Source organism: Pongo abelii, chromosome 13, assembly GCF_028885655.2.
Source record: "Pongo abelii isolate AG06213 chromosome 13, NHGRI_mPonAbe1-v2.0_pri, whole genome shotgun sequence".
In the NCBI taxonomy this organism is placed as follows: domain Eukaryota; kingdom Metazoa; phylum Chordata; class Mammalia; order Primates; family Hominidae; genus Pongo; species Pongo abelii.
Genome location: NC_071998.2, coordinates 95,193,118 through 95,206,997, shown reverse-complemented (window position 1 = coordinate 95,206,997; position 13,880 = coordinate 95,193,118). Strand labels below are relative to the sequence as shown.

The following is a 13,880-nucleotide window of genomic DNA, read 5'->3' as shown; positions in this document are numbered from 1 at the left end:
AACATAGATGAGAAATATTAGTAAAAGTCCTCTGAGGAAACTGTTACTGTGGAAGAAACTTCTGTCAGAGAATAATGATCCTATACAAAAAGCATATACACTTTCATATTCTATAGTGTAGTCCTCCTCAAACTGCAGTTTGAGGACCTCTGGGGAGGGGTCTTAGGATACATTCTCAGGGGTCTGTTAACTTCTCAATATTTTAAATTTTGTGCTTTTTCTTTTGATAAGTTTAAAAATGGATATAGGCATGTTTGAGGCTCATCTTAATAAATAACTTGTATTCTTGATACAAGTGATTTCATTGCTTGCCTTTATAATTGTATAACAATATCTTTAACATGAAGTAGGAATGCTTTAATGCAACTGGGCCATTAAACAAAAGAACAGAGGTGTTCTTAGTATGTACATGGTTTTGTCCTAGTAGCTGATGGCAAAATAGCATACTGTACAAGATTACAGTGATTTACGCTGAGAAAAGTGGTGGGAAAAATGAGTCATTACATGGTTCATAATACATGTTACATGCTCTGTATCAGATATCTGAGTCTCTATGCAGCAACTTTATTTCACCCCTTTATCTGCATAATGAGATGTTGAGCTAAATTGTGGTTTAATGGTTGTTTGTAGTCATTGTGTATTTTTTGCTCTTTTAGTTTAAAAGAATGGAAGGCAAAAGAGTTCATTTCGAAGTTTATAATCCTATATATTTAAGTAAATCTGCATAGAAAGATTTTTTTCCTTTAAATAGTTTTTATATTATTAAATGGCATTTTAGAAACACATGTTGAAAAATCATGAACCTTGGAATTGAAGAGATGTATTTAAATTCTGATTCTGCTATACCTCAGTTGAGGGGAGGTAAATTAATGTCTCTGAGCCTGTTTTCTTATCTATGAGAGTAATAATAGCAACTGTGCTGAGTTGTCAAAAGGAGCTAACAGATGAAAATTTGTGCAGTCAAGGCATCCTTGTTTTCTTCCTTTCTTTTCTCTCTTTACCCTGAACCCATATTTTTCAATCTAAATTGTTAGTAGCAAGGCACCAGGATAGCATGGGCCATGGAGTAGCAACACAGTACATTTTTGCTTCATTTAGTCCTAATGGAAATTATGTGAGAGACAGCGTGGAAGATATGGCTTAAAATATTGGAATTATTTATAAAAGTAAATTACCTATGTTCTTTCTGGTCCCACAAAGCAGAGGTAATCAGGATATGTTTAATACCTGCTTCCTTATGCTGAGCTAGAAGCAATCTCAGGGTAAAAATCTTTTTCTCCTCCATTAGATTTCTTTGTCCTTTTCTTCAAATTAACATATGCCTTGAATGTTCAATTCTAAGTAATTAGCAATATAGTAGACTTCTATAACTAAATTACTAAGAGATTTAAAAATTTGTCTTTGATTAAAGTTGAAAGATGTGAAAATAAAACTTTTCAACCTTGAAACACAATAGCTTAGGAAACATATACTTTTCACACATATAAAAATAGAATAGGAAGCAATAGGTGCAATACATAAAAGGGCTGATACTACTGATTTTTTTTTTTTTTTTGAGACAGAGTCTCACCCTGTTGCCCAGGCTGGAGTGCAGTGGTACAATCTCGGGTCGCTGCAACCTCTGCCTCCCGGGTTCAAGCGATTCTCCTGCCTCAGCCTCTGAGTAGCTGGGATTACAGACGCCCACCACCATGCCCAGCTAATTTTTCTTTAACTTTTTACTTTTAATAGAGACGGGATTTCACCATGTTGGCCAGGCTGTTCTCGAACCCCTGACCTCAGATGATCCACCCGCCTCAGACTCTCAAAGTGCTGGGATTACAGGCATGAGCCACTGAGCCCGGCCAGAATATTGTATTTCTATTCAAGGGGGAACCGAATGTTATCTCAGCTCCAGACATAAATTTAGGAGTATTTCTCACTCATTATAATGGTGTAATACCTAAGAGTATGGGCTTATCAGCTAGACAGTCTGAATTCAAACTTTGGCTTTTCTATTTTCTAGCTGTATAACTTTAGGCAAATTGAGTAACCCAAGCAGAATTGAGAACAAATAAGTAGTTGGAAAAGGTAGAAATATTTTTAACAGCCTTTTCAAATAATGTAAATATTTTTCCTTAATACTAAAAACAAAATGTGACAATAGCTTCTTAAAATTTAGTTGCAATGTGGAGTTTGAAACCAAATCAATAAAGTTTTTGTACTCTGTAATATTAAAACCATTGATCGTTCCTGCACTGTGAATGCCTATTTTACCCACATAATGACTTTGTAATATCACACATTGGCCACTGGAAAATGCCATTCACTGAATCATGCATACCTCCTAAATGTTAACACATTTCATAATACAGTATCAAAAAAACTTCATTTAACATTGCCACCAGTTGTATTAGAAAAGTCTTGAAATACTAAGATATGTCAAGCTCATAATGAATACAAGTTTGCCAAAATTCTAATTTTCATTTGAAAGCTACAATTTTATTATTGGCAACAAATATGTCAGGTTTATATAACAGGCTCACTTTGTTCAATTGTGAGAAATGGCTACCTGATACCATAAACCTAATAACCATAGTTTGTCTGTAAGAAATTTGTTCAAGTAAGGCCGGGCGCGGTGGCTCACGCCTGTAATCCCAGCACTTTGGGAGGCCGAGACGGGCGGATCACGAGGTCAGGAGATCGAGACCATCCTGGCTAACACGGTGAAACCCCGTCTCTACTAAAAATACAAAAAAATTAGCCAGGCGTAGTGGCGGGCGCCTGTAGTCCCAGCTACTCAGGAGGCTGAGGCAGGAGAATGGCATGAACCCGGGAGGCGGAGGTTGCAGTGAGCTGAGATCGCGCCACTGCACTCCAGCCTGGGCAACTGAGCGAGACTCTGTCTCAAAAAAAAAAAAAAAAAAAATGCGTTGCAGTGAGAAATACAATCATTAGAAGTCAGTGTGTTGCACTACCGTGCATGCTAAGGTGTCAGCAGTTTAACTCAGTCAACCACTCAGTTTCCCATTCATGCAAATGTCAACAAGTGGGTTGCAAGAGTTCTTTAAACATTTTGGATGCAATTCTGTTAAATGTATACATTGCAAATAATTTCTCCTATTCTGTAGCTTGTCTTTTCATTTTCTTAAGTGTCTTTTGAAGAGATGTTTTTCAACTTTATTTTGATGAAGTTCAATTAGTCTATTTTTTCCTTGTGTCGTCTTTGTCCTAAGAAATCTTTGCATAATGTAGGGTCACTATGTTTTCTTCTAAAAGTGTTAGAACTTACTTCTGGGCCTATGACCCATTTTTATTTATTTTTGTGTATGTCGTTAAGGGTCAATGTTTACATTTTTTTCATATAAATATCAAGTTGTCGGCACCGTCTGTTAAAAAAAACCTTTGTAATGGCTAATCTTTTATGTCATTAGATTTAATTCGATAATAGTTTAAGACTTTTTGTTCCTATATTCATAAGGGTTGCTTTCCTTTAACTTTTTTGTTTTGTAATGTGTCAGGTTTTACTGTTAGAACAATACTAGTCTAGTAAAAAAAAAAAAAAAAAACAAAAAACTAGGAAGTGTTCTCTCCCTTTCTATTTATAAGATTGGTGTTACTTCTTCCTTAAATGGTAAAATTTATGAGTGAAACTTGGGAGTATTCATTGCAGGACTGGAATTTTCTTTGTGGAAAGATATTTAATAATAATTTCAATTTCATTAGTAGATGTGAGGCTATTCAGATTTTGTCTGTTCTTGTGTCAATGTTCGTTTTATTTTTCAAAGAATCTTTTTGTCTAAGTTGTCAAATTTATCGGCATAAAAATGGTCATAATTTTGTATCTTTTTAATCCAGGTAAGATCCACAGTGGCAGCTCTTCTTTCATTCCTGATAGTTATTTGTAATTTCTCTGGTTTCTTGATTGATAGGGATATACAGATTTTGTTGACAGTTTGAGAACTTGATGTGGGTTTCATTTTCTCCACTGTTTTATATATTATGGATTCCTATCCTTTATTATTTCCATCTTTTTACTTGAGTTTACTTTGTTCTTATCTAGAATACAGGTTAGAACAGAACCTTAGACCATTATATTTGTAGCTTTTTGTTTTTTTAATAGAAACATATGTCTATCAATTTCTAATTTTTTAAAATTGAAATGATACAAAGTATGATCCCTGACTAAACAAGAATTAAATTAGAACTCAAGAAGAAAAATATACTTGGAAAATCTCAAGAATTTGTAAGTTAAAAAATACACTCCCCAGGGTTGGGCGTGGTGGCTCGCGCCTGTAATCCCAACACTTTGAGAGGATGAGGTGGGCGGATCATGAGGTCAGGAGATCAAGACCATCCTGGCTAACACAGTGAAACCCTGTCTCTACTAAAAATACAAAAAATTAGCCAAGCGTGGTGGCACACACCTGTAGTTCCAGCTACTCAGGAGGCTGAGGGAGGAGACTCGCTTGAACCTGGGATGCAGAAGTTGCAGTGAGCCGAGATCACACCACTGCACTCCAGCCTGTGCAACAGAGTGAGACTTCTTCTCAAAGAAAAAAAAAAAAAAACACTCCCTCAAAAAAACCATGAGTTGAAGAAGAAGTGTTCAAGAAAGTAAATTAGAAAACATTTTGAATTTAAAGAAACTGAAAATGGAACATGACAAAATCTGTGAGATGACACTGAAAGATTACTTAAGAGGGATGTTTGTAGCATTTATGCTTATCAGAAAAAAATCAGAGTTCTCAAATTAATAATTTCGGCTTCCTCATGAGAAACTAGAAAAGGAATACCAAAGTAAGTCCAAAGCAAGCAGAAAAAAGAAAATAATTAAGCTAAGGGCAGAAATCAATGAATTGAAAACAGAAAAAGAGTAGAGAAAGTTAATGAAATAAAACACTGGTTCTTTGAAAAGATCATAACATTAGACAATAGACAAACCTCTATGTACCAAGGGTGACAAAAGTTAAAAAAAGACACAAATTATCATATTGGAAATGAAACAAGGGATATCAACTACAGAACCTGAATACATCAAAAGGATAATAATATGGAAATACCATGATTAACCCTACACACAAATTTGACAATTTAGATGAAAGACAGTAATTCCTCAAAAAGAAGAAACTACTGCAATTCATTCTGTATAAAATAGATAAAAGATATAAAGTAGTCCTATAACTACTAAGGAAATTTTTACTACTAATTTTACCACCCACCACTACACTCAAATCTCAAGGCCCAGATTATTTCACAAAATTCTACCAAATATTTAAAGAAGAATTAACACTAGTTCTACATAATCCTCCAGAAAATAGAGGAGGGAATATTTCCCAATTCAATTTCATGAAACCAGGATTATCCTGAAACAAGAAAAAAAGAAAACCATGCCAATGCCTCTCATGAATACAGACATTAAAACCATGACCAAATTATTAGCAAATACAATTCAGCAAATGCAAAAAGAATTATACATGCCATTCTCAAGTTTATTCTAGGGAAAGACTGGTTCAATATTTAAAAATCAAGCAGCGTAATCCATGATATTAACAGGCTAAGGAAGAAGTTACATCATCATACCAATCAATGCGGACAAAGCATTGAAAAAATTCAATACTTATTCGTCATAAAAAACTGCCATCAAAATAGGAATAGAAAAGAACTTCCTCAGTTTGGTAAAGAGCATCTACCAAAACCCTACAGCTAACATTACACTTCGAGGTGAAAGAATACTTCCTCCCTGATTTTGGGAACAAGGCAAGTGTAGTGGCTCTCATCACTTTTTGTTTTGTTTTTTTTTTTTTGAGACGGAGTCTTGCTCTGTCGCCCAGGCCGGAGTGCAGTGGCGCAATCTCGGCTCACTACAACCTCCGCCTCCCAGGTTCAAGCAATTCTCCTGCCTCAGCCTCCCAAGTAGCTGGGACCATAGGTGCCCGCCATCACACCTGGTTAACTTTTTGTATTTTTAGTAGACATAGGGTTTCACTGTGTTAGCTAGGATGGTCTGGCTCTCACCATTCTTACACAACACAGTGCTAAGAAGTTCCAGTCAATGCCATAAGGCACAAAAGGAAATAAAAGGCATACAGATCAACAGGGAAGAAATAAAGCTGCCTATGATTGTAGAGGACATAATTGTCTGTGTAGAAAATCCCCCAAAATCTAGAAGAAACCTAGAACTAAGAAGTTTAGCAAGGCTAACAGTTACAAGATAGACATATAAAAATTAATTATATACACTAACAATGAACATATGGATATTAATGTTAGACATAAATACCCTTTATCGTAGCTCAAAAAATGAAATATTTAGGTGTAAGTCTAACAAAATGTACAGAATGTTTCAGCATACACATTTGATTCCTGCTACTTTATTCCTCTTTGTCAAACTTGATTTAGATATTCTAGACTGTTGCCTTTCTATATATGGTGTACTGAAAATAATCAGTGTTGAAGTTAAAGATCTCAATAAATGGAGAGACATTCAGTCCGTATTCCTGGGTTACCAGGTTCAAAATAGTAAGGATGTCAATTCTCTTTAAATTAATACCTAGGTTTACTATAATTCCTATAAAAATCCCAAAGCATTCTGTAGATATAGTTAAGATTATTCTGAAACTTGTATAGAAAGGCATCCATCAAGAATATCTAAATCAATTTTGACAAAGAGGAATAAAGTAGCAAGAATCAATCTAACTGACTTCAAGGCTTATTACGTAGGGCCATAATCAAGACTGTGAGATATTGGAAAAGGGACAGACACGTAGATCAGTGGAACAGAATAGAGAACCTATAATAAAAGTAGACTTAAAAAAATGCCCAATTTTTGACATAGTTGGAAAAGCAAAAAACCAACTCGATGTTTTTCTAGGAGGAAAGACTTTTTTTTAAGACAGTCTCTTGCTCTGTTGCCCAGGCTGGAGTGCAGTGGTGCAACCTCGACTCACTGCAACCCCTGCCTCCCAGGTTAAAGTAATTCTGCCTTTGCCTCCCGAGTAGCTGGGCTTACAGGCACACACCACCACGCCTGGCGAATTTTTTCTATTTTTAGTAGAGACGGGGTTTCACCATGTTGGTCTGGCTGGTCTCGAACTCCTGACCTCAAGTGATCCACCTGCCTCGGCCTCCCAAAGTGCTGAGATTATAGGCTTGAGCCACCGTGCCTGGCTAAGACAGCCTTTCTTTTCAACAAACTGTGCTGGAGCAATTGGATATCCATAGGCCAAAAAAAAAAAAAAAAAAAAAAAAAAAAAGAACAGGTCACCTCTGGCTCCTTTCCATGCTATGGGTACATCCGTAGTAATCAGGGCCCAGGCTCAGGTTCTGTTGGTGTACTGGTGTATGTTATAGCATTAGGAATGCTGGTGCCCTGTTTTAAATTAATGACCTCTGGCAAAATGTCAGAACCACAACTAACAAAACCTTGAGGGGCTGGCACTTTGACGCACCTTTTATTACATGAGTAAGTATCCCAATGGCAACAACAAAAACAGGGACTGGATTGTTGTTAGCCCTCTGTGTAGGGGCTTCATGAATAATAACATTGTACAAGAGAACCTGAGTGAATGCAACTATGCCATTAAGAAAACTTGGTCACTGTGGTCTGTGACAGAATGAGGTCCAGAATGGCAGATCACTTTGCGGCCATGGCCACAGCTTAGGAGAACCTAACAAAGGCATTATGCATCCAAACCATCCAGATCTCTCAGAGTTGACCCCATCCATGGGATAGGGGTCAGGCTGAGTTGGGGTAGTAACCCAGTCTGTCTATCCCTATCCTGAGGCCACTACCTCTGCAGGCCCCATTGCCCTTGTTACTTCACCCAGACTTTCTGGCCTCAGTGGTCTAGTCCAGGAAGGGAGGTCAGGTCCTAAACAAACTTGACATATCTGATAACATCGCCCACCACAATGGAAGGATCAGATGTCTGTGACCTGTACACAAATGTTTACGATATTCATACTAGCAAAAAAACTAGAGTCAACCTAGATATAAAGATACACACAGGAGTATTATTTAGCGTTAAAAAGGACATGTTATTTGTGACATGTATTAACATAGAACGGATAATGCTAAGCGAAATCAAAGAGGCACAGAAAGACAAATACTCTAATGATCTCACTCATATGTAAAATCTGAAAAAGTCAAACTCATAGAACCAGGGAGTAGAATGTGGTTGCCAAGGGCTGGGGAGCAGGGGAAGTGGGGAGATGTTTATCAAAGAATACAAAGTCATAGTTATGCATGATGAATTAAGTTCTGGAGATCTGCTGTACAGCATGGTGACTATAGCTAATACTGTTATATATTTAAAATTTGCCAGAAGAATACATCTTAAATGTTCTCACCATACACACAAAGAAGGTAATTATGTGAGATGATATGTTAATTAGCTTGATTGTGGTAATCATTCCATAACATATACAAATATCAAAACAGCACACTGTATACTATAAACATTACCATATCCTGTGGTACTACCCTTGAAATGCCTCAGACATTTCAGCCTCAGCCATCCAGTCCAGGAAGGGAAGTCACTTCTTGAATGATGACATTTCTGACAACACTGCCCAGCCAAATAGAAGGATCAGATGTTCCTGGCACTATTAGAGGGACTCTAGCATTCTGGTATTTCTTGGTCCTGTTTCCACCCTTCAGGGATCCCACAGGGAGTGTACCTGAGGGAAACACTGACTCCAGATTAAGAGTTAGGGGGGCCTTTTGGGGTACTGTGGCAGCCTGAACTGCAAACCACCCACAGGATGTACACTCTAAAAAGAGAAAATGGCTGGGAACACTGGAATTTGGATTTCATGGGCAGAGGCCGTCATCTGGTCCACCTGTACCTCCTCCAAGCTCAGTGCTTCTCAACATGTGCTGCAATCATGTGGTTCCTTTGCCCTGGAGCGCAGTGTTCAGTGTCCATACTGCTGTATTCAGATGGGGTGGTACCATCCCACAAGTAGGCTATCTTGATGTCCTTCCTTTACTCGTTGTGAGCTGGCTTTCCATTGTTCAACAGCTCTATTGGACTGAGGATGACAGGGTGCATGGAAAACTCATTGTATTCCATGAGTGTGCCTGCTGTCGTGTTCCTTGGGCAGTAAAGGAGGTTCCTTGTCAGAGCAAAGTTTTAAGGGGTATCCAAAAACAACATAATTTAAGTTCCCCTAAAAGGTGGCTATGGTATTCCCAGCATCCACAGGTGACATGTATTTGTCCTTGCCAGTTAGCAACCTTTTGCCATACTCCTTGTAACCACACAGATCTTTTTCCACTTGGTTGTCATTCACCTGACCAGATAGCAAGGCTGTTCTTTTTGACAACTAGTGAGAAGTGGGGAGAAGTGGGTTAGTCCAAGGTCACCTGGAGAACGGTCTTGCAGGTGGCGGTTCAAATCACAATTCAATTTTATTAGCGTAAACTGCAAACTGCTTGTCTGTTTCACAAAGATTCTCTTTGATGAAGTTCTAGCCAGGTTCCTCTGAGCCCTTTCTATGTCTAAATAAACCTTTGCCTGTAAAGATCTGAAAAAAACACTAGCAGTTTCTAACAGCTCAAAGCCACACCCATAGGTTGACTATCCTCCTCCTGAAAGTCAACTCCTGAGAAAACTCAAGGTTGCTAAGAGTTTACTGTTTCTTCCAACCAACACTTGAAGGTAGAGTCCCAGTCTCTGTGGGAGGGTAAGAGCCTACCTTGGCATTAGAGCCAGTTAACAAATCTAAATGGGTTTCACATCAACCAACTCCCTTTCCTGTTTATATCCCTGACTCTACTAAGCCCCCACTTAACCTCCTCTCTATTCCCTCATTCTCCCTTTAAGACACCCAGTCACCTCAATACAAATCAAAATTGAGTTCAGCTCATACTGGACTCTTCTTATTGCAAGAGTATGTTACTGATTTAAATCTATCCTTACTGTTTAACTAGTATCTGGCTTTATCTTTGATATGTTCTGTATCTGCAGAGTTCAGGGGTTAATTACTTTGGCTGACTTCATCTACTAAGTCTGGGGACCTCTTTCTCTAGGTTCTCGTTTATCCCTTCTGAGACTTCTCCTTCACTTTCTGGAAGTTGTGGTTAGCCCAGATCCCATCTTTTAGTTCTCCAGACCAGAAAGACCCCAGGCTTTCCACTGCAGCCTTAGCTGTCCTACAGCTGCATCGTGACTATAGCTGGTACTTAGGTCAAAAACATTAACCTTAGCTTGTGCCTGTCTCTTCCTCTGTATTTTATCTCCCATCCAAAATCTTTCTAGTTTTTCTTCAGTTTCCTGAACTCTCAGGTAGTTGTTTCTAGTATTTTGCTCAGAATCCATATTTATCATCTGTGGGAATGCTGGCCTTTAGATTATGCCACCCTATTGGAAGAGAAAATTTCATGTCTTTGCTTTGCATTTGCTGTGAGCTTACTTGAAATGCCAAAACCGCCACCACCACAGTGAATCCTCTCTTCACATGGTTGAGGTTCTTCTTTAAGATAACATTCATGTTGTACATACTGCTCATACAGGTATTTTTCTTAAATTTATTCTGTACAATAAATACAAATGTTCAAGCTGTCAGTGACGTAATATATCTTAGGTTCTGGAGACTGATAATATTTGTACATGGGCCCTGACACTCCTAACTGTATTATCACCCTGAGCAAGCTTCCTAACTTTTTTGCTCAACTCAATTCCTCGATTACACCATGCTGACAACAACAGTATTTACCTCACTATGTTACTTTGAGGATTAAATATGACAATACATACAAATGAGAACAGCAGGTAATGGAAAGAAAGAGCTTGGTAAATATTAGTTAACTCATATTACGGCAGATGTGTGAAACAAATGTCCCCAATCCCCTTAATGTCTTCCCTCTAATGAAAAAAAATTATTACAAAAATTTAATACATGTTTGAGGATTTTCAAAGATCAAGATTATACAAGACAAAAATCAGGAAAGCATACAAGCAAAAAATTTTTAGCAGAGAAAAGGAAATGAGTACATAAGCCAAAATAGTCAACCTCCCAAATTATTTTTAAAACGTTGGCTAAAACAGCAATGAAGTACCACTTAATAACTGTTAAATCAGAAATATTAAAATTAACAGCAAGTACTGACTAATTTGTATACTATGGTATACTTTAATGTTGACAGTGTGAATTGATAACTGTTTTGGCACAGTTTGTAATACATTTGAAAGGAAACAAAAAAACTGTATATTTGACATTGGACTTTCTGTAACTCAACATTTACAGCATTATTTCCTCTCTCTTCCATGGTGGACAGAACTAATTCCAGATTCAATCCTTTCCAATGTGTCCCATAATATCAATTACTGCATGTTTTCTGACATCTCATATGTATGGAGAATGAAGGGTGGGAAATGTCAAGCCCAGGGCCAGGAAGTACAGCCATATATCAGAGAAAGTATGATAATAACACTAAGGAAATAAGACTAAAAAATGAAGAAGAGATGTGGGGCCAAAATAACACATGGAAGATCAGATTACATCACATCAGACCTTTCATGATTCAGTTGGGAGTCACTGTTCTAAGTGATGATGTACCTAGAGATACTAAAAACTGTAGACAGTATTCTCATGGTGTTTGCTAGTGTCATCTTTCAAGTTCTAAAGGAATTTCATCCCCTTGACCTGGAAAGCAGAAGACAAATAATCATCCAACTTTTGAGTTATTTTGGTGGAACAGATGGATTGAGTTATTTATATTCATATATATATATATCAGACTCAGGGAAAAATAAATTTGGTTTAGTCTACTGGCATCTATATTCTTGTTTACCAATAGGTTGTTAATGACTGGGTTATGAAAAGGCTGACAAAAATCTTGGAAAGTACTAACAGACTTCAGATAAATTTGCAGCAGATAGTACCAGGCAACACAACTCCTCCTAAGCTTTGATTTAAAAATACTTATAAAGCTTAAAAAAAAAAAAACATTAAAGTTGTAGAGACCAATTATTAAGCATATAGGAACATGATATTCATGTATCATTAAAATAAGGATTCTTTCAAGATCTGTTTTCTGTCTCAGTCTAAATCAGGGGTCTGGAGTTGTGGCCTTGAAAAACTAGCCTCAAACAGCTCCGTGCATGCATAATAGCTTTATATGTGTTCCCTTTGTTGGTCCAGTTACCTGATTTATAATTCTCCCTTACCTGAATGACTTTATTAGAATAGAAAACACATTAATATTGCCTTAGGAATTAAATCAATTAAACACTGATGATCAGCTACATTTATCATGTAATTTAATCTGCTTTTTTGTATATTAGCTTTTACATATGGAATTGGGTATCTCAGGATCCCTAATATATAAAAGACCTGCATAAGAAAAAAACATTTGCTGATATGCATAAAATCACAACCACAATAATTGGACCATATTAGACTAGTTAAGAGATGAGGAATATATGCTCATTTGTAAGTGATAAGTAATTATATAAAGATATAGAAAGAGAAAACATGGGTTAAGTAACATAGCAACATTAACTTTATATAAACAAATTAGTTATCTCAAGTCCTTAAAAGTTTATGTTTAAAAAAACAGGTCAAGATGAAGAAATAAATTTGTAGTTTAAACTTCCACATGTGCTCCTTTGGGTGGTTTTGCCTTGGATTTTGCTTCCTTTGAAATCTTTCCATTTTGACATTGAGTAAATCTGGCTACTGTAGAAACACCATCCACAAACTTGGTTTTGAAAAGAACGTTTGCATTGTTGAACATACCTTCTTTGAGTGACACCACAATGAACTTAAAGAAAAAAGAAAAAAAGTATAAAAAAACTTTTTGTGATATACTTAAGTTTACTCCTTTATACTGGTGATAAGAATGGTTTGGAGATAATTTAGATTTTATTTCTTTAAATAGTTATATGAGGCACCTAAATGAATGCTAGCTGTCCACTATTTCCTGGTGGTTGACTGCTTGTTGCTATCTTTTGTAGCTGGCATTCAGTTTTGTTGCTAACTAAAGCTGCTCCAGTGAGATATTTTTTCTCATGGTATTTTAATACCAAAGAAAGTTTCAAGTTCCTATAGCACACCACTAGCCCAAACAGAACTTTTGAATAATTAGGCACCGCCCTGCCGCCCCGTTCAATGTTATTTGCCAAAACACTGCTATAATAAATACACAATCCATGGTAACTATGAGTGGAGTCCCCAGAGTTGTACAATGCATAATTTATGCAAGCATATTTGGCAGCCCCAGCTCCTACAGCAATAGTGCAATAAAAACAAACTGTTCTTAGCTTCAAGAGGCTTTGTTCTACTTTTTAGCCATGAGAAATTAAATTCCCCCATCAAGTGTCACATGATTTTCTGATACCTGAGTTAAATATCCCTGAGACAGTTTTGTTTTCATTGTACATCTTTATGGCAGTTAACTAGAGAAAACAATTATATTAACCCTAAATCAATTCTGTATTATGACTAAATTGGAATCTCCCTCATGCTACAACCAACATTTTTAATGCCTAGCTCTTTCTTTAAAAGGAGAGTGAAACTTTTTTCCTTCTATACCTATTTAAACATAAGCCTATTTAAATAGATATACAATGCTTTAGTATTTATCAATCCTAAATATCTTATTAACACTGACTACTACTAAAGAATGGTTTTAGAAAAAACTGTTACTGAGACTTTTTTTTCCTGGTTCTTACCTGAGAATGTGTGAAATGAGTACGCAGCATCTGTCCAATGTTTTGGGTATGAGAAAGATCCAAGGCTGCATCTACCTCATCAAGGATATAAATTGGAGCAGGTTTGAAGAGGAGCATGGACAGTATTAATGACAAGGCCACTAAAGACCTAAGAAAAGGTCAGAAGAAAAGCCATAAAAATTTGATTTTATCACTTATCAAAACACTGAAGCAAATATG

At 36.8% G+C, this 13,880-nt stretch overlaps 1 protein-coding gene across 6 annotated transcripts in view; it reads right to left on the bottom strand.

Annotated features, from left to right (window-relative positions):
- Nucleotides 1–10,499: 10,499 nt before the first annotated feature.
- The window catches only part of SMC2 (structural maintenance of chromosomes 2), a 47,486-nt gene continuing 44,105 nt past the window's right edge, over nucleotides 10,500–13,880 (bottom strand). For all 6 annotated transcript variants that reach the window (XM_024252509.3, XM_024252505.3, XM_024252508.3 and 3 more), the window contains exons 24-25: nucleotides 13,662–13,809; nucleotides 10,500–12,751 (exon numbers count right to left, since the gene is read on the bottom strand). In XM_024252509.3, coding sequence (XP_024108277.3) covers nucleotides 12,575–12,751; nucleotides 13,662–13,809 — 325 coding nt within the window. In that variant the 3' untranslated portion in view covers nucleotides 10,500–12,574. The remainder of the gene's footprint in view (nucleotides 12,752–13,661; nucleotides 13,810–13,880) is intronic.